This window comes from Eriocheir sinensis, chromosome 19 (assembly GCF_024679095.1).
Source record: "Eriocheir sinensis breed Jianghai 21 chromosome 19, ASM2467909v1, whole genome shotgun sequence".
Lineage (NCBI taxonomy): Eukaryota > Metazoa > Arthropoda > Malacostraca > Decapoda > Varunidae > Eriocheir > Eriocheir sinensis.
The window spans coordinates 16,335,011-16,360,034 of record NC_066527.1 but is presented as its reverse complement, the minus strand read 5'-3'; the positions used below and the strand labels follow the sequence as shown (position 1 = coordinate 16,360,034).

General features: G+C 43.4%; 1 protein-coding gene and 1 long non-coding RNA gene across 9 annotated transcripts in view; both read right to left on the bottom strand.

Moving 5' to 3' along the window:
* The window catches only part of LOC127000789 (unconventional myosin-VI-like), a 71,318-nt gene that overhangs the window by 27,658 nt on the left and 18,636 nt on the right, over nt 1-25,024 (bottom strand). For 6 of the 7 annotated variants that reach the window (XR_007754524.1, XR_007754525.1, XM_050864831.1 and 3 more), the window contains 12 exons: nt 17,914-18,103; nt 16,373-16,446; nt 15,141-15,270; nt 14,641-14,805; nt 10,737-10,999; nt 8,778-9,042; nt 5,967-6,111; nt 4,828-4,985; nt 3,805-3,969; nt 2,706-2,929; nt 1,437-1,655; nt 313-537 (listed from right to left, as the gene is read on the bottom strand). Coding sequence is in view for 5 of the 7 variants with exons in the window: in XM_050864831.1 (XP_050720788.1) it covers nt 313-537; nt 1,437-1,655; nt 2,706-2,929; nt 3,805-3,969; nt 4,828-4,985; nt 5,967-6,111; nt 8,778-9,042; nt 10,737-10,999; nt 14,641-14,805; nt 15,141-15,270; nt 16,373-16,446; nt 17,914-18,103 (2,223 nt within the window). In the remaining 2 variants the exon portion in view is untranslated. Of the gene's footprint in view, nt 1-312; nt 538-1,436; nt 1,656-2,705; nt 2,930-3,804; nt 3,970-4,827; nt 4,986-5,966; nt 6,112-8,777; nt 9,043-10,736; nt 11,000-14,640; nt 14,806-15,140; nt 15,271-16,372; nt 16,447-17,913; nt 18,104-21,870; nt 21,993-25,024 lie in introns of those variants that run through there. The other variant, XM_050864832.1, reaches the window with a different exon arrangement.
* On the bottom strand, nt 1,734-2,652 carry LOC127000790 (uncharacterized). 2 transcript variants are annotated; one of them, XR_007754526.1, is made up of 3 exons: nt 2,608-2,652; nt 2,014-2,211; nt 1,734-1,914 (listed from the first exon to the last, which is right to left on the bottom strand). It is a non-coding gene; the product is annotated as an uncharacterized LOC127000790 (long non-coding RNA). The 2 variants fall into 2 exon arrangements; XR_007754527.1 differs by lacking the exon at nt 2,608-2,652 and adding an exon at nt 2,410-2,433.

The following is a 25,024-nucleotide window of genomic DNA, read 5'->3' as shown; positions in this document are numbered from 1 at the left end:
GTTTCTTGGTTCGTAGTGAAGGAGAATGAGGAAAAGGGAGAAGAAACATTGAAAAGAATTTGAAAAGGGAGAAGGAGGGGGACTGCTGAGAGAGAGGGAGAGAAAGAGAGAGAGAAAGACAAGAGAAACACACACACACACACACACACACACACACACACACACACACTTACCTCACAAAACACAAGAAAAATAAAAGAAAATAAGACAGCAGAGAAGAAAAGAGAGACAGAGAAACACAACAGAAACACACACTCCCATCCATCTCTCAGCCTCTCCCTAACACACCCACCTACCCACCTACCCACTTACCTTACAGAAGAGACGCGGGTCAAGGCGGGCAAGCTCGGTGGGTAGGTACTGCTTATACATGCTGAAGAGGTCGTGGAAGGGGGCGCGCGATGGGTAGCCCTGTTGCATGAGTTCCAGCACTGTGGTCATCCCGGAACACTGCAGCTGAGACAGGATAGCCCCCCCCTCGAACTCATGATCAACCATCTTCACGTTCGGCTTGATGCAGCGGATGAAGTTGGTCCCCTGCGGATGATAACGGTAATCAATGCTCAATCCCTTCCAATCCCCCCCCCCTGGAGAGAGCGGAAGAAAAATAGGATTCGGGAAGGGGCTGCTCAGATCTTTTTTCCCCTTCCGTCTGGTTTGATTTTGATGGTGGTGATAATTGGTCCCCTGTGAATGATAATGATGATGAATGATGGTAGTGGTGAAGTCTGTTATTGTTGTTGTTTTGGGGTAGTTCAAGGGTAATATATGGAGGGGATACAAAGTGAAAACGGAGAGGAAAAAGAAAAGGAAGAATGCGTTAACCAGAGACCGAGAGAGAGAGATAGACAGAGAAACACAGAGAGAGAGGGAGAAAAGGAGATAGAGAATAAGGAATGAATGATGGAGAGGCAAAGAAAGGGAGGAAGGAAGAAACAGAAAAGAGATTACAACTATTTCCCCAATCACTCTTTTTTCTTTCTCTTATTCTGTTTTTTTATTTTTTTGTCTGTCTGTTTATTTCTTTCCTCCTCATCCATATCTTTCTTATATTCTCTTTCTTTGTTTTCCTATTTGTTTGTTTGTCTGTTTGTTTCTTTCCTCATCATCCATATCTTTCCATATCCCCCAAACTTAAATTCCCTGTCTTTTCTTCTGTCTCTCTCTCTCTCTCCCGAACCACACCCACTCTCCCACACACTCTCCTCCATGCCTTTCCCTCCCTTCCTCTCCTCCATAACTCTCCCTTCCTCTCCTTTATCAAGCTTTCCCTCTCTCCCACTATTTCCCACCTCCCTTTCTTTTCCTCTCCATCATTCTCTCCTTCTTTTCCCTCTCTCTCGGTGTTTCCCTGTCTATCTTTCTCTCTCGGTCTCTTGTTAACGCATCTTCCTCTTCTTTTTCCTCTCTCCCTCCCTCCCCGCTCACACACTCACCGTACTAGAGAGCTTGTCCATAAGTTCCTGGAGCTGGGACTTGAACTTGGAGGCCACGGAGATGAAGGAGAGCTTGCCACGAGCTTGCTGGGGGTGTGAGTGGCTGTCTTCGTCCCCCCCGGCAGAGAAGAGGGCCTGGATGAAGGGGTTTTGAGCCTCCTGCACCAAGGCTTTCAGCGAGGCGTGGAGTGCGTCGTTGTTCTTCTCGAGGAACTGAGCCTGTGGGGGTGAAGATGGGGGGTGAGAAGAGGGGGATAATGGGGTGATATGTGCTTGTGTGGGGTGTAGATGGGGTGTTCTTAACCCCTTGACTGTGGATTTCCTACAAGAAGACATCAAGCTACAGGAATGGAACAAAAAGTGGCTGCTACAATTCAATGAAGAAAAATGTAAAGTCCTGCACCTTGGAAGGGGATATCCAGCACACCAATACCACATGGGAAACACTCCACTATCCACCACAGAGGCAGAGAAAGACCTGGGAGTGTATGTTACCAGGCTACCAGTGAAGGGATATCCAGCACACCAATACTACATGGGAAACACTCCACTATCCACCACAGAGCCAGAGAAAGACCTGGGAGTGTATGTTACCAGGCTACCAGTGAAGGGATATCCAGCACACCAGTACCACATGGGAAACACTCCACTATCCACCACAGAGGCAGAGAAAGACCTGGGAGTGTATGTTACCAGGCTACCAGTGAAGGGATATCCAGCACACCAGTACCACATGGGAAACACTCCACTATCCACCACAGAGGCAGAGAAAGACCTGGGAGTGTATATTACCAGGCTACCAGTGAAAGGATATCCAGCACACCAGTACCATATGGGAAACACTCCACTATCCACCACAGAGCCAGAGAAAGACCTGGGAGTGTATGTTACCATCCTACCAGTGAAGGCATATCCAGCACACCAATACTACATGGGAAACACTCCACTATCCACCACAGAGGCAGAGAAAGACCTGGGAGTGTATGTTACCAGGCTATCAGTGAAGGGATATCCAGCATACCAATACTACATGGGAAACACTCCACTATCCACCACAGAGGCAGAGAAAGACCTGGGAGTGTATGTTACCAGGCTACCAGTGAAGGGATATCCAGCATACCAATACTACATGGGAAACACTCCACTATCCACCACAGAGGCAGAGAAAGACCTGGGAGTGTATGTTACCAGGCTATCAGTGAAGGCCAAATCCGTGCCAATCGCAGCGGACGGGTTAAGATTACAGGACCCAAAAGCTTCCGTTCTCACCGTCTGGTAGCACACGGCCCCCGCAAAGTGCCTGATGAGGAAGCCTTCGTCATCCCTGATCTCCCGGTGGTCCCGAAGCTTGCTCTTGCGTGGAAGTGCAAGGCGGAAGTGCGAGGAGTGGTTGTGGTGGACGGCGGAGGTGAAGTGTGTGTGCGAGGACTTAGGCAGCTTGCTCTCCTCGTCCAGCAGGCTGATGATGCCACACCCCTTGGCCTCGATCAAGTCTGGGGTGGGGAGGAAGGGAGTGGGTGTGATTCTAGAGTTTGTGTGTGTGTTGGTTGGAGAAAGAAAGAGAGGGATGAAAGGAAAAAGATGAAAGAGTAGAGTACTTGATGAAGAGAGAGGGAAAGAGAGCAAATTAGGTATTGGAGAGAGTCAGAGGGAGAGAAAGTGAAAGGAAAGAGAGAATAAAGTAGATGGAAAGAGAGAGAGAGAGGAAAAGAGAGGGACAGAGAGAGAAAGGAAAGAGAAAAGAGGAAAGAAAAGAATGAAACAAAAGAATGAGGAACAAAAGATAAGGGAAGGATTAAAGAAGGAATGGAAGGAAGAAAGGATAAGTTGAAGACACAAAGAAGAAACAAAGAATAAGAGAAAAGGAAGGAAGGAAGGAGGGAAGGAAGGAAGGAAGAAAGGAAGGAAGGAAGGAAGGAAGGAAGGAAGGAGGGAAGGAAGGAAGGAAGGAGGGAGGGAAGGATATCACACAGACCCACACACACACTCACAAACACACAAACAAACAGAGAAAACAAACAACGAACAAAGAATAAGAGAAAGAAGGGCAGAAGAAAAGGATAAAAACAAAAGAATGAAGAACAAAGATAAGAGAAGGAATGAAGGGAGAATGGAAGGAAGAAAGAATAAGAAACAAAGAAACAAAAAATAAGGGAAAAGAAAGGAATGAAGGAAGAATGGAAGGAAGAAAGAATAAGAAACAAAGAAAAAAAATAAGGGAAAAGAAAGGAATGAAGGAAGGAAGGAATGAAGGATGAAGGAAGGAAGAAAGAATAAGAAACAAAGAAACAAAAAATAAGGGAAAAGAAAGGAATGAAGGAAGGAAGGAATGAAGGATGAAGGAAGGATACCAGGCAGTCACACCCACCTATGCAGTCCTGGTTGTCGACGTAGGATATCTTGCGCAGGCCCAGCCCCTCCTTCTCGTAGAGCGTTTGTTCGTCCTTAAGGATCCGCTCATTGAAGAACATCTGCAGCTTCTCATTACAGTAGTTGATGCAGAACTGTTCAAAGCTGTTCACCGGGAAGTACTCTGGAGGTGGAAGAGGAGGAGGAGGAGGAGGAGGAAGAGGAGGAGGAAGAGGAGGGTTAGATATAGTTACTTGAATTTCTTTAGATTTATTGGTTAATTTAGCCAAAGAAAAAAAAAAAATAATAATAATAATAATAATAAAAAAAAAAAAAAAAGAGTAGCCCAACCCAGCCCAACCTAGCCTAACTTATCCTAATCCAACCCAACCCAACCTAGCCTTACCTAACTCAGCCCAACCTAAGCTAACCTCACCCAACCCAACCTAACTTAACAACCCAATCCAACCCAACCCAACCTAAACTAACTTCCCCACCCCCCCCAATGCCAACTCCACCAAACTACCCACATACAACAAACTGTTCCCCCATACCTAACCTCACCCCTCCCACCACACACCCTTTATCCCCCCACAATAACACTACCCATACAACAACCTAACTTACCCTAACCTAACCTTACCAAACTTACCCTAACCTTACCTTAGCTAACCTAACCTAACCTTATCTTACCTAACCTTACCTAACCTAACCTAACCTTACCTTACCTAACCTAGCCTTACCTAACCTAACCTAACCTAACCTAACCTAACCTTACCTTACCTAACCTAACCTTACCTTACCTAACCTAACCTAACCTAACCTAACCTTACCTAACCTAACCTTACCTTACCTTACCTTACCTAACCTAACCTTACCTAACCTAACCTTACCTTACCTAACCTAACTTACCCTAACCTAACCTTACCTAACCTAACCTTACCTAACCTAACCTAACCTAGCCTACAGCCTATACTTGTCAAACCCATTCCCTCCATTCCAATACCCTATACCCGCCCAATCCCTTCCCCCCTATACTCACCAAAGCCAGCGATGTCGAGAATGCCGATGTAGTAGGCGGAGGATGAGAACGGGATGCTGTCATTGATCCGCCGCACGATGAAGTCAAACAACTTGCTGTACATGGCCTTGGCGAGGGCGTCCCGGGCACCTGATGCCTCGTAGGTCTTGAGAGGAACCCTGGGTGAGGAAAGGGGTTTAGGTTAGGTTAGGTTAGGTTGAGAGGGGTGAAGTGAGGGAGGGGGGAGAGAGAGAGTGGGAATGAGGGAGAGAGAGGGAGTGGGAATGAAAGAGAGAAAGAGATAGACAAAGACAGACAGACAGATAAATATATAGAAAGAAAAACAGACAGAGACATAGAGAAAGAAAGAGAGAGGGAGTGGGAATGAAAGAGAAGGAAATAGATAGACAAAGACAGACAGACAGATAGATAGATAGAAAGAAAAACAGACAGAGACACAGAGAAAGAAAGAAAGGGAGAGGGAGTGGGAATGAAAGAGAAAGAAATAGATAGACAAAGACAGACAGATAGATAGATAGAAAGAAAAACAGACGGAGACACAGAAAGAAAGAAAGAGAGGGAATGGGAATGAAAGAGAAGGAAATAGATAGACAAAGACAGACAGACAGATAGATAGATAGAAAGAAAAACAGGCAGAGACACAGAGCAAGAAAGAAAGAGAGAGGGAGTGAAGTAAAAGGAAAGAAGGAGAGAGAATAAAATAGGAGATGGAAAGAGAGAGAGAAAGCGGAAGAGAGAGAGAGACACAGAGAAAGAAAGGAAAGAGAATAAAGAGAGAGAGAAAGGAAAGAGAGAATAATAAAAGGTGTTGGAGAGAGGAAGAGAACAAGAGAGCAAGAGAGATAGACAGAAAAAAAAGGGCAAAAAAATAAAAAATAAATAAATAAATAAAAAATAATAAAAAATAAATAAATAATAAACAAAATACATAAATAAAGAAAATAAAAACAAAACAAAACACCTACATGATCATAGTTCAGAAAAAACGATAAAAAACGTTACACACACACAAAAAAAAAAAAAATAAATAAATAAATAAAATAAAATAAATAAATAAATAAAAAATGTTACCAGAAAAAAAAAAAATAAAAAAAATAAATAAATAAATAAACAAAATAAAAACCAAACCAAACACCTACATGATCACCGTTCCCTTCAGGCCTCCTTTGCTGGTCTGCATGACGCGTGCCAACAGGGCCTGGTTGAGCTCCTCCGCGTCCACCCCCATCAGTGTTGCCGCAGTCTTGAGGTGACCCTGCGACCCCGGGGACACCATACAACCACCTGCGGACAAGTCTTTATTTATTTTATTTTATTTATTTATGTTTTTTACAGCAAAGTAGTCATTTCAAGGGCATAAAAAAAGGAAACAAATATGAAAAAAAAAAAAAGCCGGCTAGTCTCCGCTCCTAAGAAGAGTTAAGAGGAGTGGCCGAAAGATAGGTCAATTTCGGGAGGAGAGGTGACGATGGTGGTGATTTACATAGATAGATTTACATAGAAAATCAGACCACACAGACCCCATGGTCCAGACTTGGTGGTCTGCCCTTAAACCTAAGTGATTTTACATTAATCAGAAGACTCCAAAACGTTGCATTTCTACTCTAGTTGATATTAAGTTGAAGGAAGTGACGGTCGAGCTTATTTTTGAAGGAGTCAATCGTGTTACACTGGACCACTGATGGTGGAAGCTTATTCCATTCTCGCACTACAACGTTGGTGAAGAAAAATTTGGTGCAGTCTGAATTTACTTGTCTACATCTGAGTTTTACGCCATTGTTCCTCGTGCGCAAAGTGTCATCGATCATAAACAATGTTGATCTGTCTACATTCGTGAAACCATTAAGTATTTTAAAACATTCGATCAATTTTCCTCGGAGGCGACGTTTCTCAAGAGAGAACATGTTAAGGATAGAAAGCCTTTCTTCGTAGGATTTGTTGCGCAAGGAAGGGATCATTTTTGTCTGACGCTGAACACCTTCTAATTTAGCAATATCCTTTGCATGGTGGGGGACCAAAACTGTACCGCATATTCCAAGTGGGTCTGACTAAACTGTTGTAGAGCGGAGTATTACATCTTATTCTTGAATACAAAGTTTCTTTTAATGAAGCCCAACATTCTGTTCGCTTTATTTGCTGCATCGATGCATTGCTGTGAGAATTTGAGGTTTGACGCGATTTTGACCCCCAAGTCTTTGACGCATTGAACGCTTTTGAGTTTAACGCCGCGCATTTCGTATTCGAACTTCTTATTCCTCGTTCCAACTTGAAGGACCTGGCACTTGTGATGATGGTGGTGGTGATGGTGGTGGTGATGGTGGTGTATGGTGATGGTTGGTTGATGGTTGGTTGTTGGTGGTAGTGGTGGTGTATGGTGGTGATGGTTGGTTGGTGGTGGTGGTGGTGATGGTGGTGTATGGTGATGGTTGGTTGATGGTTGGTTGTTGTTGGTGGTGGTGGTGTATGGTGATGGTGGTGATGGTTGGTTGGTGGTGGTGATGATGGTGGCGGTAATGGTGGTGATGATGGGGGTGTTGGTGGTGATGGTGGTGATGGTTGGTTGGTGGTGATGATGGTGATGATAATGGTGGTGATGGTGGTGATGGTGGTGGTATGTGGTGGTGATGATGATGATGATGATGTTGGTGGTGGTGATGATGGTAGTTCCTTAACCTCAACCATCTTCATCTCACCTATCTTCACACTCTAAATCACCTCCTTCTTCTGTAACCTCACACACATTTTATTTATTTCTGCCCTTCCTAAACCTCATCAAACCCCAACCTTTTCAAACCTTCAACCCAATTTCAACTTCACTCAAGACCCTCAAACCTCACCTCTCATATCTTTTCATCTTCTCTATCTCCTTCTCCTCTTTTTTTTTCCTTTTCTGCTTCGTTTCTGTTCTCTATTCATCTTCTGTAACTCCGTCTTCTCAACCTCTTCAAACTATCACCTCAACTTATCCAAACAAATCTTTCATGTCTTTTCATCTTCTCGATCTCCTTCTCTTTTTTTCCTTTTCTGCTTCAAGTTTCTGTTCTCTATTCATCTTCCGTAACTCCGTCTTCTGAACCCCTTAAAACTATCACCTCAACTTATCCAAACAAATCTTTCATGTCTTTTCATCTTCTCTATCTCCTTCTCTTTTTTTTTTTTTCCTTTTCTGCTTCGTTTCTGTTCTTTATTCACCTTCTGTAACTGCATCTTCCCAACCTCTTCAAACTATCACCTCAACTTATCCAAACAAATCTTTCATGTCTTTTCATCTTCTCTATCTCCTCCTCTTTTTTTCCTTTTCTGCTTCAAGTTTCTGTTCTTTATTCATCTTCCGTAACTGTGTCTTCCCAACCTCTTAAACCCTTGACTGCGGATTTCCTAGCAGAAGACCTAACCAAGCTACAGGAGTGGAACATAAAGTGGCTGCTACAATTCAATGAAGAAAAATGTAAAGTCCTGCATCTTGGGAGGGGATATCCAGCACACCAATACCACATGGGAAACACTCCACTATCCACCACAGAGGCAGAGAAAGACCTGGGAGTGTATGTTACCAGGCTACCAGTGAAGGGATATCCAGCACACCAGTACCACATGGGAAACACTCCACTATCCACCACAGAGGCAGAGAAAGACCTGGGACTATATGTTACCAGGCTACCAGTGAAGGGATATCCAGCACACCAATACCACATGGGAAACACTCCACTATCCACCACAGAGGCAGAGAAAGACCTGGGACTGTATGTTACCAGGCTACCAGTGAAAGCCAAATCTGTGCCAATCGCAGCGGATGGGTTAAAACTATCATCTCAACTTAACCAACCATATCTTTTATATTTCCTCTATCTCTTTCTCTTCTTTTCTTACGGTCTTTTATTGCTAATCATATAAAACCAAGCCTTCCCAACCTCCTCTTCCTCTTCCTCCATCTCCTCCTCCAACCTTACCTTTTGTATCTTCGGGGTTGTCCTCAAAGCTCACATTCCCGAGGTGGAGGACGGCTGCCACTGTGGTATAGATGGCCAATCGCTCGCTCTCACTCAGGCCGAAGTTTCCGAGAGCCTTGTCCACCGAGGCGAAGTCCCGTGCGTCATCCAGTATAGGGTCCTTGAGGGGTCCCTTCTTGATGTGTGTGGGGCTCTTGCGTGAGGCCGGCAGGGACTTCTCCGTGTCCTTGCTGCAGAAGTACTGGGTGCATCCCTTCTTCAGGTACTGCGGGAGGGAAAGTTTGAAAGTTTTGTTTGGTCATATGCCGGAGAGAGACAGATGGTGAAGGAGTTATAGGAGAAGGGAACAGACCCCAGGAGACAGGACACAACCCTTGATTAATGTTGGAACCCACAATCCGGGTCACACAGGGGAGACGACACACTGTTTGTACTAGTGACACTTGACTTAAAATTCTGGTACTTTAGGAGTATTTAAAGGAGTTCGTAAATGGGGTGATGAAACGGTGTCGCCTTTCTTATATGTATTTTATTCTACCTTAATACTACTTAATATTACAAAGGGTAAAAATATTGTTTAAACCAGCGACTGGCTTACGAGACTCAATGAGTCTTCAGGTTTTCTTTCACTATTGGTTACTGACGTTAGCACTGGTATAATATTGAGTAAAAACTCACACAATAAAGTATCATAGAAATATAATCCTAAGTAAAACTAAGATAATAGAACACAATAGATATGTTAGATACGCTTTCCTCTATGGTAGCTCTTCACTCCATACTCACAGTAGCAAAGATGAATGTTCTGCCCATGTTGTCTAGGGAAGGACAACTGGGTGTACAGCAAACGAACAGAGTGCTGGCTGATCTGATCTCTAGCCTGAATAAATGCTTCTTATATAGGCATGACATACATACAGACATCACGAGGGTAATACGTCAGGCGTGTGAGTCATACATCAAACTCACACCGAGCTCATACAATAATCTACCTAACCGACATGTGTAATAAGGTTGGCTTACACTCGATTTTAATCCTTAGTGTAGCTGTCACGCGGTGACGCAGCTTTGTTTTCATAACATTTTGTTCCGCGGTTGATCGTGTTTTGGCCGCGGTTGATTGTGTTTTGGCTTAGAGAGATAAGCGGGTGCGTTAATGGGCAATTGTGTATAGGTTGGTAAATGAACAGTACGTTTGGGGACAATCATGTGTTGGAGTCCGTGTTGTGCTTTAGCGGTCGATACCGCTGTTGTCATCGGAAAATATTGCCGAAGAAGATGATGATGACACGAGTGGTGTCGCGGCTCGTGGGGCACCACATTAATACCTGGTACCCATTCACTGCTGGGTGGACAGGGGCGTAGGGTATCGGAAAACCAGCCCAAATTTTTCCACTCCGACTGCGGGAGTGAGTGAGAGGGTGATGTTTGGGGGGGGTGGTTCTGCATGCCTACATACCCGAACTAGCAACATACATCAAACCACATGCCCACATATCCCAAACTGACAAGAAACATACTAAGGGAAGGGAAGGGAAAGGAAGGCAGGAAACGGAAAGGAAGGGAAGGGAAAGGAAGAGAAGGGAAGGGAAAGGAAGAGAAGGGAAAGGAAGAGAAGGGAAAGGAAGGGAAGAGAAGGGAAGGGAAGGGAAAGGAAAGGAAAGGAAGGGAAAGGAAGAGAAGAGAAGGGAAAGGAAAGGAAAGGAAAGGAAGGGAAGGGAAAGGAAGAGAAGGGAAAGGAAGAGAAGGGAAGAGAAGGGAAAAGAAGGGAAGGGAAGGGAAGGGAAGGGAAGGGAAGGGAAGGTCAATGAAAAAAATAAAAAGGGAAGGGAAGAAAAGGGCTGAAAAGGATACACATATATATATACACACACACACACACACACAAGAAAAAAAAAAAGAAAGAAAGAAAGAAAGAAAAACACTCCCCCTCCCTCCTCCTCTCCCTCACACACTCACATTATACTGGTCAGGGGTCCCAAGGTTCAGCTGTTGACGTAGTTTCTCCGGCGCCCCCGCACAGAGCTGGTAGAAGATGTGGTAGTTCCTCTCCTGCGGGCCCTGGACGACGATGCGCGACTTCTCCAGGAGGTAGTGCGAGATGAAGCCGCCCACCACCGAGAATTTTTCATTGAAGTGGATCTCGATGAACTTGCCGAATCGCGAGCTGTTGTTGTTCCTGGTGGTCTTAGCGTTGCCGAAGGACTCCAGCACGGGGTTGGCTGTTTGGGGTTGTTGGGGAAGGGATGAGAAGGGATGGGAATGGTTAGGGAATGGAAGGGTTGGAAGGGAAGAGATGGAAAAGAAGGGACAAGAGTGGAAGAGAAAGGAAAGGTTTGGAAGGAATAAGAAAGAAATGGAAGGGAAGGGAAGGGAAGGAATGGAAAGGTTGGGGAATGGAATGAAAGGGGTGAGGAAGAAATGAAAGGGAAGGGATGGGAAGGGAAGGAATGGAAAGGTTGGGGAATGGAATGAAAGGGGTGAGGAAGAAATGAAAGGGAAGGGATGGGAAGGGAAGGAAAGGGAAGGAATGGAATGGAAGGGATGAGGAAGAAATGAAAGGGAAGGGATGGGATGGGATGGGATGGGAAGGGAAGGAAAGGGAAGGGATGGAAAGGTTAGGGAATGGAATGGAAGGGAAGGGATGAGGAAGAAATGAAAGGGAAGGGATGGGAAGGGATGGGAAGGGAAGGAAAGAGGGGGGATGGGGAAGAAATGGAAGGGAAGGGAAGGGAAGGGAAGGGATGGGAAGGAAAGGGAAGGAATGAGGAAGAAATGGAAGGGAAGGGAGGGGAAGGTAAGGGAAGGGATGGGAAGGGAAGGAAAGGGAAGGAATGAGGAAGAAATGGAAGGGAAGGGAAGGGAAGGTAAGGGAAGGGATGGAAGGAAGGATGAGGAAGAAATGAAGGAAGGATGGAAGGAAGGAAAGGGAAGGAATGAGGAAGAAATGGAAGGGAAGGGAAGGGAAGGGAAGGGAAGGGAAGGAAAGGGAAGGAATGAGGAAGAAATGAAAGGGAAGGGAAGGGAAGGGAAGGAAAGGGAAGGGAAGGGAAGGAAAGGGAAGGTTTGAGGATGAAATGGAAGGGAATGGAAGGGAAGGTAAGGGAAGGGAAGGAAAGGGAAGGAATGGAAGGAAGGAAGGAAAGGGAAGGAATGAGGAAGAAATGAAAGGGAAGGGAAGGGAAGGGAAGGTAAGGAAAGGGAAGGAATGAGGAAGAAATGGAAGGGTAGGGAAGGGAAGGGAAGGAAAGGGAAGGAATGAGGAAGAAATGGAAGGGAAGGGAAGGGAAGGTAAGGGAAGGAATGAGGAAGAAATGGAAGGGAAGGGAAGGGAAGGGAAGGAAAGGGAAGGAATGAGGAAGAAATGAAAGGAAGGAAGGAAGGAAGGAAGGGAAGGAAGGAAGGAATGAGGAAGAAATGAAGGAAGGGAAGGGAAGGAAAGGTAAGGAATGAGGAAGAAATGAAAGGGAAGGAAGGAAGGAAGGAAGGAAAGGGAAGGAATGAGGAAGAAATGAAGGAAGGAAGGTAAGGAAGGAAGGAATGAGGAAGAAATGGAAGGAAGAAGGGAAGGTAAGGGAAGGGAAGGAATGAGGAAGAAATGGAAGGGAAGGGAAGGAAGGAAGGGAAGGAATGAGGAAGAAATGGAAGGGAAGGGAAGGGAAGGTAAGGGAAGGGAAGGAATGAGGAAGAAATGGAAGGAAGGAAGGAAGGAAGGAAGGGAAGGAATGAGGAAGAAATGAAGGAAGGAAGGAAGGAAGGAAAGGAAGGAATGAGGAAGAAATGGAAGGAAGGAAGGAAGGGAAGGGAAGGAATGAGGAAGAAATGAAAGGAAGGAAGGAAGGGATGGGAAGGAATGAGGAAGAAATGAAAGGGAAGGGAAGGGAAGGGAAGGGAAGGAATGAGGAAGAAATGAAAGGAAGGAAGGAAGGAAGGGATGGAAGGAATGAGGAAGAAATGAAAGGGAAGGAAGGAAGGAAGGGATGGTAAGGAAAGGGAAGGAATGAGGAAGAAATGAAAGGGAAGGGAAGGGAAGGGAAGGGAAGGAATGAGGAAGAAATGAAAGGGAAGGGAAGGGAAGGGAAGGAATGAGGAATAAAAGAAAGGGAAGGGAAGGAAGGGAAGGGAAGGGAAGGGAAGGAAAGGGAAGGAATGAGGAAGAAATGAAAGGGAAGGGAAGGGAAGGGAAGGGAAGGAATGAGGAAGAAAGGAAAGGGAAGGGAAGGGAAGGAAGGAATGAGGAAGAAAAAGGGAAGGAAGGGAAGGAAGGAAGGGAAGGAAGGAATGAGGAAGAAATGAAAGGAAGGGAAGGAATGAGGAAGAAATGAAAGGGAAGGGAAGGAATGAGGAAGAAATGAAAGGGAAGGGAAGGGAAGGGAAGGAATGAGGAAGAAATGAAAGGGAAGGGAAGGGAAGGGAAGGGAAGGGAAGGAATGAGGAAGAAATGAAAGGGAAGGGAAGGGAAGGAATGAGGAAGAAATGAAAGGGAAGGAAGGAAGGAAGGAAGGGAAGGAATGAGGAAGAAAAAGGAAGGGAAGGGAAGGAAGGGAAGGAAGGAAGGATTGAGGAAGAAATGAAAGGGAAGGGAAGGGAAGGGAAGGGAAGGGAAGGAATGAGGAAGAAATGAAAGGGAAGGGAAGGGAAGGGAAGGGATGGGAAGGAATGAGGAAGAAATGAAAGGGAAGGGAAGGGAAGGGAAGGGATGGGAAGGAATGAGGAAGAAATGAAAGGAAGGAAGGGAAGGGAAGGAAGGGAAGGGAAGGTATGAGGAAGAAATGAAAGGGAAGGGAAGGGAAGGGAAGGGAAGGGAAGGAATGAGGAAGAAATGAAAGGGAAGGGAAGGAATGAGGAAGAAATGAAAGGGAAGGGAAGGGAAGGGAAGGAATGAGGAAGAAATGAAAGGGAAGGGAAGGGAAGGGAAGGGATGGGAAGGGAAGGAAAGGGAAGGAATGAGGAAGAAATGGAAGGGAAGGGAAGGGAAGGGAAGGGAAGGAAAGGGAAGGAATGAGGAGGAAATGAAAGGGAAGGGAAGGGAAGGAAAGGAATGGAATGGGGATAAAGAAAAGGAAGAATTATCATTATTATTATTATTATTATTATTATTATTATCATTATTATTATCACATTATTTTCATTACTGTGGAGCGTATGCCTTTCCTTCACTATACACACACACAAACAACAAAGAAGCAATCAACCAACATAGCAATAGCATAACCAATCAATCAACCACTTAAAACCAGTAACCAAAAAAACACATATCCACCAAAACACACACACACACACACACATACACACACCCTCTCCTTCCATCCCCTCCCCCCTCCTTCCTTCTCTACCCTTAACCTAACCTAACCTAACCTTACCTAACCTAACCTAACCTTACCTAACCTAACCTAACCTTACCTAACCTAACCTAACTTAACCTAACCTAACCTTACCTAACTTAACCTAACCTTACCTTACCTTACCTAACCTAACCTAACCTTACATAACCTAACCTTACCTAACCTAACCTAACCTAACCTAACTTAACCTAACCTAACCTTACCTAACTTAACCTAACCTAACCTTACCTTACCTTACCTAACCTAACCTAACCTTACATAACCTAACCTTACATAACCTAACCTAACCTAACCTAACTTAACCTAACCTAACCTAACCTAACCTTACCTAACCTAACCTAACCTAACCTTACCTAACCTTACCTAACCTAACATAACCTTACCTAACCTAACCTAACCTAACCTAACCTAACTTAACCTAACCTTACCTAACCTTACCTAACCTAACCTAACCTAACCTAACCTAACCTTACCTTACCTAACTTAACCTAACCTAACCTACCCCTCCAGCCACTCACCGTCCAGTATCTTGGCTTCCAGGTGGCCGAGCTTGTTGCCCCAGGACTCGCAGAGGTAGCGCAGGATATACTTGGTGCTCTCCGTCTTGCCTGCGCCCGACTCACCCGACACAATGATGCTCTGGGACTGTTTGAGCACCTTCATGTCACGGAAGGCCTTGTCCGCTGAGGGAGGGAGGGAAAATGAGGTATTAGGAGGTAAAATAAATGAGACAACCTATCTTTTCTAGACAAACCAAAATACATAGGCACATCGAAACAAACTATACATGGTAAAAGGCTGCAATGTGCTTTCAAAAATAATATAAATGGAATGACAGGCTGCCGTGAGCTTTAAAAAGATCAACCGATGAAACACTAGTCTGTTACAAGCTTTCAAAAATTAATATAAATGAAACGACAGACTGCCACAAACTCTCAATAAAACAATAGATAAAACAACAGGCTATTACGAGCTTTCCACGACCCTATAAACGAGACGACAGGGCCCAGGATCTTACCAATAGCGAAGACGTGTGGCGGCATCTGTCCGAGAGACCGGCCCTGGTACTTCCTGATGGTGTCGAGGGAGTAGAGGTTGCGGATGTCGATGTAGGGGTTGACGGCGATGAGGATGTTGGCCACGTAGGTCTGGGGGGTAGAAGAAGAAGGGGGGTAGAAGATAGGGTGCGTGTGAGTAGAGAAAAGTAATGATAATAGGGATGATAATAGTTGTTCATCATCGTCTTTTCACATGGTAGAAGATAGGGTGTGTGTGTGTGAGTCGATGATGGGTGTGAAAGTTGCAAAAAATAATGATAATGATGATGATAGTTGTACATCATCGTCTTTTCACATAGAAGAAGAATACAAGTGAAAATGGGCAAAAATAGTGAAGGATAATGAGGATAATAGTGAGTAATAATAATAATGATGATGATAGTGATGATAATAGTTCCCCGTCGTCGTCTACACACAAGAATGAAAAAAATGAGTGAAAATAACCACAAAAAAAAATAAAAAATAAATGAAGATGATGATAAAGATGACAATAATAGCAAATAATAATGACGATAGTGATGATAATAGTTCCCCGTCATCGTCTACACACAAGGATGAAAAATAATGAGTGAAAATAACCATAAAAAAATAAAAAGACAATGGAAATGATGATAAAAATGACAATAACAACAAATAATGATGGCGACAGTGATGATAATAGTTCCCCGTCATCGTCTACACACAAGGATGAAAAATAATGAGTGAAGGTAACCATAAAAAAATAAAAAGACAATGGAAATGATGATAAAAATGACAATAACAACAAATAATGATGGCGACAGTGATGATAATAGTTCCCCATCATCGTCTACACACAAGGATGAAAAATAATGATTGAAAATAATCATAAAAAAATAAAAAGACAATGGAAATGATGATAAAAATGACAATAACAACAAATAATGATGGCAACAGTGATGACAATAGTTCCCCATCATCGTCTACACACAAGAATGAAATATAATGACTGAAAATAACCATAAAAAAAAAACAATAATGATGATAAAATGAAAATAATAGCAAATAATAACAACAATAATGACAATAGTTCCCCGTCATCGTCTACACACAAGAATGAAATATAATGACTGAAAATAACCATAAAAAAAACAATAATGATGATAAAATGAAAATAATAGCAAATAATAACAACAATAATGATAATAATAGTTCCGCGTCGTCGTCTACTCACATAAATCTTGTCCTGGTTGTAGCGTAGACGCACATTGTTGAGAAGCGTGGCCTCGTTAAGGTACATGAGCGCACCTGTGGAGAGAGGAACCAGGTGAGAAGGGGGGCAGGGAGGGAGGGAGAGAGGGAAGGAGAAAAAGGAAGGAAGGGAAGGTGTGCGGAAGGGTTGAAGGAAGGCAAGGGAGGGAAGGAAGAAGGAGGAGAAAAAGGAAGGAAGGGAAGGTGTGTAGAAGGGTTGGTTTAAGGGAAGGGAGGAAGGGAAGGGAAGGGAAGGGAAGAGAAGGAAAGGGAAGGGAAGGGAAGGGAGGGAAGGAAGGGAGCGAAGAAGGAGAAAAAGGAAGGAAGGGAAGGTGTGTAGGAAGGGAAGGGAAGGAAGGAAAGAAGGAAGGGAAGGTGTATAAGAAGGGAGGAAAGGGAAAGGAAGGGAGAGAAAATGAGGATAGGAAATAAGGGAAGGGAGAAAACGATGGGAAGGAAGGGGAGAGCTTTTGTTTTGTTAAGAAGAAGAAAAAAAAAGCACTTGTAAACCTATCATCATGTGTGTGTGTGTGTGTGTGTGTGTGTGTGTGTGTGTGTGTGTGTTACTCTATTCTAACATTTATTTATTTTTCATTGACAACAAACATTTTAATTCCCACTTCTTCCTTCTCCTTTTCTAATCTCTTATTTAAGGCAAAGAAAAATAAAATACTAAATAAAATTAAATAAAAATAAGTTAAGGTCATTTCCTAAACCCCTCAAAAGCATTACAATCCCTCTCTATCTTATCTCCCATTGTTCTTCCAGTTCATTGTCTTGCAAGTATCAATAGTATTATAAAATGAGAGGTACTGCCCATGAGAGAGAGAGAGAGAGAGAGAGAGAGAGAGAGAGAGAGAGAGAGAGAGAGAGAGAGAGAGAGAGAGAGAGAGAGAGAGAGAGAGAGAGAGAGAGAGAGAGAGAGAGAGAGAGAGCACCCTCCCCCTCTATTTAATTCTCCATATCTAGTTTTAGCATCCTGACCCCCTTCTAAACCCTCTAAATAAAATACAAATAAAATAAATAAATAAATAAACTACTAAATCATTCTATAAGTCTCTTTCAAATTCCCATGCAAGACCACTTAACTATCAACACATACACACAAAAGTTACCAATCAACCAATCAGTCAATTCATCAACCAGCCTCTCTTTCACCCCTCTACCAGTCAGTTACCAATCAACCAATCACTCAACCAGTCAGTCAACCTGTCAACCAGCCTCCCTTCCACCCCTCCACTACTCACAGTTATCATCCACATCCCAATCACTCAACCAGTCAGTCAATCCGTCAACCAGCCTCCCTTCCACCCCTCCACTACTCACAGTTATCATCCACATCCCAATCACTCAACCAGTCAGTCAGTCCATCAACCAGCCTCTCTTTCACCCCTCCACCAATCCACTCCGTCAATCAGCCTCCCTTCCACCCCTCCACCACTCACAGTTATCATCCAGATCCCAATCACTCAACCAGTCAGTCAATCCGCCGAACAGTCTCCCTTCCACTCCTCCACCACTCACAGTTATCATCCACATCCTTGGCCTGGTCCTCTTCCGCTGGGTATATTCTGTCATAGTCCGCAGTGAGTGGCTTGCTGTTGCGGGCCACGGGCTGGACCTGGACACCCTCGCTGGTCAGGTCCACGATGCTGGCCAGGATGAAGCCATTGACCTGGTCTGGCACCCACACCTTCTGCGTGCCCTCCATGTCCTGCCGGGGGAAAGAGAAGGGGTGTCAGGGAGTGTGTGTTGGGTTGCTGGAGTGGCTATGTTAGGTTAGGTTAGGTTAGGTTTGGTTTGGTTTGGTTAGGTTAGGTTAGGTTAGGCTTGTTTAGGTTAGACTAGGTTAGGTTAGGTTACATTCGTTTAGGTTAGACTAGGTTAGGTTAGGTTAGGTTAGGTTAAGTTTGTTTAGGTTAGACTAGGTTAGGTTAGGTTAGGTTAGGTTCGTTTAGGTTCGTTTAGGTTAGACTAGGTTAGGTTAGGTTAGGTTTGTTTAGGTTAGACTAGGTTAGGTTAGGTTAGGTTTGTTTAGGTTAGACTAGGTTAGGTTAGGTTAGGTTTGTTTAGGTTAGACTAGGTTAGGTTAGGTTAGGTTTGTTGGGGAAGGCATATGCATGTGTTAGGCTTCTCAAGTGGCTACGTTAGGTTAAGTTAGGTTTGTGGGGGTAGGCCATTGCTCCCTTACTAACTGACTAAAGAAGAGCATATGTATGTGTTAAGCTTCTGGAGTGGCTAGGTTAGTTTAGGTTAGGTTTGTTGGGGTAGGCATACGCATGTGTTAGGCTTCTCAAGTGGCTAGGTTAGGTTAGGTTAGGTTGGGTTAGGTTAGGTTTGTCGGGGTAGATCATCCCTCCCTTACTAACTGACTAATGAAGAGCATAGGCCAGAGGGCATGTCACTTCACTCACTAGCTGCCTACAACCCTGACAGTCCCCATGAGCAAGTCTCCAAGAAGTTAGGTAGAGTGTGTTAGGTTTCTGGAGTGGCTAGGTTAGGTTATATTAGGTTAGGTTTGTTGGGGTAGGCCGTCCCTCCCTTACTAACTGACTAATGAAGAGAATGTGTATGTGTTAGGCTTCTTGAGTGGCTAGGGTAGGGAAGGGTAGGGTAGGTTAGGTAAGGTTAGGTTTGTTTAGGTTAGACTAGGTTAGGTTAGGTTAGGTTAGGTTAGTTTTTTTGGGGTAGGCCGTCCCTCCCTTACTAACTGACTAATGAAGAGAATGTGTATGTGTTAGGCTTCTTGAGTGGCTAGGGTAGGGAAAGGTAGGTTAGGTTAGGTTAGGTTAGGTTCGTTTAGGTTAGACTAGGTTAGGTTAGGTTAGGTTAGGTTAGGTTTGTTTAGGTTAGACTAGGTTAGGTCAGGTTAGGTTCGTTTAGGTTAGACTAGGTTAGGTTAGGTTAGGTTAAGTTTGTTTAGGTTAGACTAGGTTAGGTTAGGTTAGGTTAGGTTAGGTTCGTTTAGGTTCGACTAGGTTAGGTTAGGTTAGGTTTGTTTAGGTTAGACTAGGTTAGGTTAGGTTAGGTTTGTTGGGGTAGGTCATTCCTCCCTTACTGACTAATGGAGAGCATATGTATGTGTTAGGCTTCTTGATTGGCTAAGTTAGGTTAGGTTAGGTTAGGTTTGTTGAGGTAGGCCATCCCTCGTTTACTAACTGACTTTACTCACTAACTGCCTACAACCCTGACAGTCCCCATGAGCAAGCCTCCAAGCAGCTCCCCTTCCCATTCTAAGCCCCTCTATGGATCAATCAACTTGCCCCGTCCATGAGCTACGTGAGTGTCCCCTTGGTCTCTTTCATGCTTGTTGCCTCGTACAGAAACAACCCTATAAACAGGATTGATGTCTGGGGAGTGTGCCATGATATAAACCCCCCAAAATAGATGACGCATAAACTGATCACGAAAGCGTTGATATATATTATGAAATGGTTTGCGTGAGTGATGATTTTTTCTCATTATTCTCGTTTAGAGGGTCCTTTAAGTGTGCCATGATATAAACCCCCCAAAATAGATGATGCATAAACAGATCACAAAAGCGTTGAAATATACTATGAAATGGTTTGCGTGAGTGATGATTTTTTCTCATTATACTTGTTTAGAGGAGCCTTTAAGTGTGCCATGATATAACCCCCCCAAAATAGATGATGCATAAACTGATCACAAAAGCGTTGATGTATATTATGAAATGGTTTGTGCGTGTGATGATTTTTTCTCATTATTCTTGCTTAGGCGTAAAGAAACATGACCTCCGAAGCTACAAGGTTAAGTGAATGCCTCTTAAATGAATATAAACCCCCCAAAATAGATGATGCATAAACAGGTCATAAAAGCGTTGATATATATTATGAAATGGTTTGCGTGAGTGATGATTTTTTTCTCATTATCCTTGCTCAGAGGGGCCTTTGAGAAACATGATCCCCGCAGCTACCAGGTTAAGTGAATACCTCTCGGACCCTCTCAATTAATTGCGCCTAGTCTTCCCTTTGCTGTCTCCTCCTTCACCTCTCTTAGGGGGGGGAAAAAAAAGTAAACGATAAAGAAAATCAAACTGAGCGACATGGAAAACCAAGCAAAAAAGTCACATTCCTGGAAGTACTCCATACATAAACATCTGTCTGGCACACACACACACACACACACAAAGGATACAGAGAATTGCAACTAAAATGGTCCCAGAACTCTCAAATATGACGTATGAAGACAGACTGAGGGAGACGGACTTGACGACACTGGAACAAAGAATGGAGAGAGGAGATCTGATCACGCTGTACAAGTTGGTAAATAAGTTTGATGAGGAGGATAGAGATGATCTCTTCTCTACTGCGAGAACACGGGCTGAGAGGACATGGAAAGAAACAAAGTAAAGGAACCTGTCTGAATGACTTGAAGATGTATAGTTTTCCACATAGAAATGTTAACACACGGAACAGCTTGCGGGAAGGGGTGGTGGAGGCGAGCAGTGTCTATCAAATGAAGGAAAGGCTGGATGACTGTAGATATGGAGACGGGACTATTAGAGCTTAGCTTGGGCCTTGTAGACTATAAATAGGTAAACACACACACACACACACACACACACACACACACACACACACACAAAAAAAAAAAAGTCCAGTAAATCAGATTATAATAAATACAAAATGTTTTTCTGAAGCCCCACAAACACCACACACAAACAAACACGTGAACAAACAAACAAACATGTGTGGCCAAAAATCACTTTCCAAAATCACTTAAGAAAAAAGAAAAAATGCAAAAAATTTTCTTCAGACGAAACTCAATATCAGCCAGTCAGTCAGTCAGTCAGTTAGTAAGTCAGTCAGTCAGTTAACCAGTCACCCAACCAGTCATCATTAAGTCAGTCAGCCAGATAGTAAGTCAGTCAATCACTCAGTCAGTCAGTCAGTCAGTAAGTAACTCAGCCAGCCATTCATTAAGTCAGCTGGTCAGTCGGTCTAAAGGTAAATCAGTCGGTCAGTCAGCCAGCCATTCATTAAGTCAGCTGGTCAGTCAGTCAGAAAGTAAATCAGTCAGTCACTCAGCCATTTAGCCACTCAACCAGTCAGTCAGCAAATCTGCCAGTCAGCCAATCAGTCAGCCAGTCAGTCAGTCAACAAGCAAATCAGCCAGCAATTCAGTCAACTATTCAATCAGCCAGCCAGTTAGCCATTCAGTCAGTCAGTCAGGCACTCAATCACTCAGTCAGTCAATCAGTAACCCACCCACTCAGTCAGTCAGTCAGCCAGCCATTCAGTCAGTCAGTCAGTCATGCACCCAATCACTCAGTCAGTCACGCACCCAATCACTCAGTCAGTCAATCAGGAACCCACCCACTCAGTCAGTCAGTCAGCCGGCCAGTCAGTCAGTAAGCAACATACCACCACATTAAGACTCCCAAAATAATAATAATAATAATAATAATAATAATAATAATAATAATAATAATAATAATAATAATAATAATAATGTTCTTACAGGTAACCAAACCATCTTGTAGGTCTAAGGAGGAGGTGATGGAGGAGGAGGAGGAGGAGTAGGTCTTCCCTCCTCCGCCACGCCGACTGTAAGGGTGAATGGAGAGAATGGAGGGAAGGGAGGGAGGGAGGGAGCGAATGACGAAGGGAGGGATTGCGATAACGTGATAGCGCATTCAGATAACCTACTGATAGACTCTCTCTCTCTCTCTCTCTCTCTCTCTCTCTCTCTCTGATTAGTGCAATTACCTGGCATGAACTCATTTCCCAAGAAGTTACTATCATAAAATTCTCTCTCTCTCTCTCTCTCTCTCTGTGTTTTCCACATGACGCTGCCGTTAGGTATGCAAACACACACACACACACACACACACACACACACACACACACACACACACACGAAATGTCAGTACACACACATTTACAAGTCTAAACATTCATTAAACACACACACACACACACACACACACACACACACACACACACACACACACACACACACACGCACACAGGTGAGCAGGTGACGTGAGAGTTCATTAACCACCTGTCGCAATCTCCCCCTTCCCCCCTTTACCCTCCTTTCTTCCTCCTTTTTCTCTCGCTACTTTTTTCCTCCCCTTTTCCTCTCCCTCCTTCCTTCCTTCCTTTCCATCCCTCCTCTACTTCCCACTCCCCTCTTCCCCTCCCTCCTTCAATCCCCTTTTCCTTTCTTTCCTCCTCCATCTCTTATTTTCATTTATTTCCCTAACCTTCCCGCCACTTCTTTTCCTCCTCTTCCTCATTTCCACTCTTTTTTCTCCTTTCCCTTTCCTTCTCAGAGTCCTTCCTCTCCCCTTTTGACCTTAACCTATGAAGATGAAGACAAAGGAGAGAAGAGGCAAGGAAGGGAGGAAGAGAAAGGAAGGGAGAGAGAGAGAAGGAAAGTGGGTGAGAGAAGGGAAGAGAAGGAGGTGAAGGAGAGAGAGAGAGAGAGAGAGAGAGAGAGAGAGAGAGAGAGAGAGAGGAGGAAACGGGGGAGGGGGGTGAAAGGTTAATGTCAGGAATTATATTGCCAACCTGGTGTTCTCTCTCTCTCTCTCTCTCTCTCTCTCTCTCTCTCTCAGACAGACCACCAAGTCTGGACCATGGGGTCTGTGTGGTCTGATTTTCTATGTAAATCTATGTAAATCTCTCTCTCCTTCACCTCCTTCTCTTCCCTTTGTGAGTTACCTTGAAAGCCACTCATTAATTGGGGACTCACAACATGGCTTCCGAAACAAAAGATCCTGCCTATCAAATATATTAACCTTTTATAACGACCTCTTCACTGTTTATGACGTAACCAAATCACTGGACGTAGTCTATCTTGATTTCAGAAAGCGTTTGATAAAGTCCTGCATCATAAATTACTTTACAAATTAAAGCAAATAGGTATTGACTGTCAGGTAAACCAATGGATCGCGAATTGGTTGAGCAACAGACAACAAAGAGTAGTGATTGACGGATTTAACTCAGAGTGGGCGCCGGTCACTAGTGGCGTCCCTCAGGGCTCGGTTCTTGGCCCAGTGCTCTTCATTATTTACATCAACGACGTGGATGTTGGACTCAATAACCGCATTAGTAAATTTGCAGACGACACAAAGATTGGTAACTCGGTTCTCACTGACGAAGACAGGCAAAGCCTCCAAGAGGATTTGCACAAAATTTCATCTTGGTCGGATAGATGTGAGATGCCCTATAACGTTGAGAAGTGCGAGGTCCTTCTAGTTGGAACGAGGAATATAAATTTGATTACGAAATGCGCGGCGTTAAACTCAAAAGCGTTCAATGCGTCAAGGACTTGGGGTCAAAATCGCGTCAAACCTCAAATTCTCACAGCAATGCATCGATGCAGCAAATAAAGCGAACAGAATGTTGGGCTTCATTAAAAGAAACTTTTATTTAAGAATAAAGATGTAATACTCCCGCTCTACAACAGTTTAGTCAGACCCCACTTGGAATATGCGGTACAGTTTTGGTCTCCCCACCATGCAAAGGATATTGCTAAATTAGAAGGTGTTCAGCGTCGGGCAACAAAAATTATCCCTTCCTTGTGCAACAAATCCTACGAAGAAAGGCTTTCTACCCTTAACATGTTCTCTCTTGAGAAACGTCGCCTCCGAGGAAAACTGATCGAATGTTTTAAAATACTTAATGGTTTCACGAATGTAGACAGATCAACATTGTTTATGATCGATGACACTTTGCGCACGAGGAACAATGGCGTAAAACTCAGATGAAGACAAGTAAATTCAGACTGCACCAAATTTTTCTTCACCAACGTTGTAGTGCGAGAATGGAATAAGCTCCCATCATCAGTGGTCCAGTGTAACACGATTGACTCCTTCAAAAATAAGCTCGACCGTCACTTCCTTCAACTTAATATCAACTAGAGTAGAAATGCAACGTTTTGGAGTCTTCTGATTAATGTAAAATCACTTAGGTTTAAGGACAGGCCACCAAGTCTGGACCATGGGGTCTGTGTGGTCTGATTTTCTATGTAAATCTATGTAAATCTCATCTCACAGTAATCCTTCGAAATAACAAATATAATAATAATAATAATAATAATAATAATAATAATAATAATAATAATAATGAGACAGACAAAGAGAAGAAAGAAAGAATATGTGAGGAATAAAGGAAAGAAAGAAGAAAGAAAAGAAAGAAGTAAAGATAAAAGAAAAAAGAGAAAAGAGAAATTAGATAAAAAAAAATGGAAAACAAAGATACACTGAAATTAAGAGTAAGAAGGAGAAGAAGAAGAATAAGAAGAAGAAGAAGAAAAGAAGAAGAAGGAGGAAAAAAATCAGAATAGAAATAAAAACAATAAAATAATACAAATATAAATAATAAATAAATAATAATAATAATAATAATAAATAACACTTCACAAGGCATTGAAATCACACACACACACACACACACACGAACGAACGGGTAATGAGTAAACAATTAAAACAAACGAACAAATAAACAAACAAACATTCACGAAACAGCAAAAACAACAACAAAACAAAAATTAAGAAAAAAAAAGAACGAACATATTTTCACGTTCAAGAAAAAAAGGAAAAAAAAATAAATAAAAAAAAAATATAAATTCATGCGGTTAGAGAGAGAGAGAGAGAGAGAGAGAG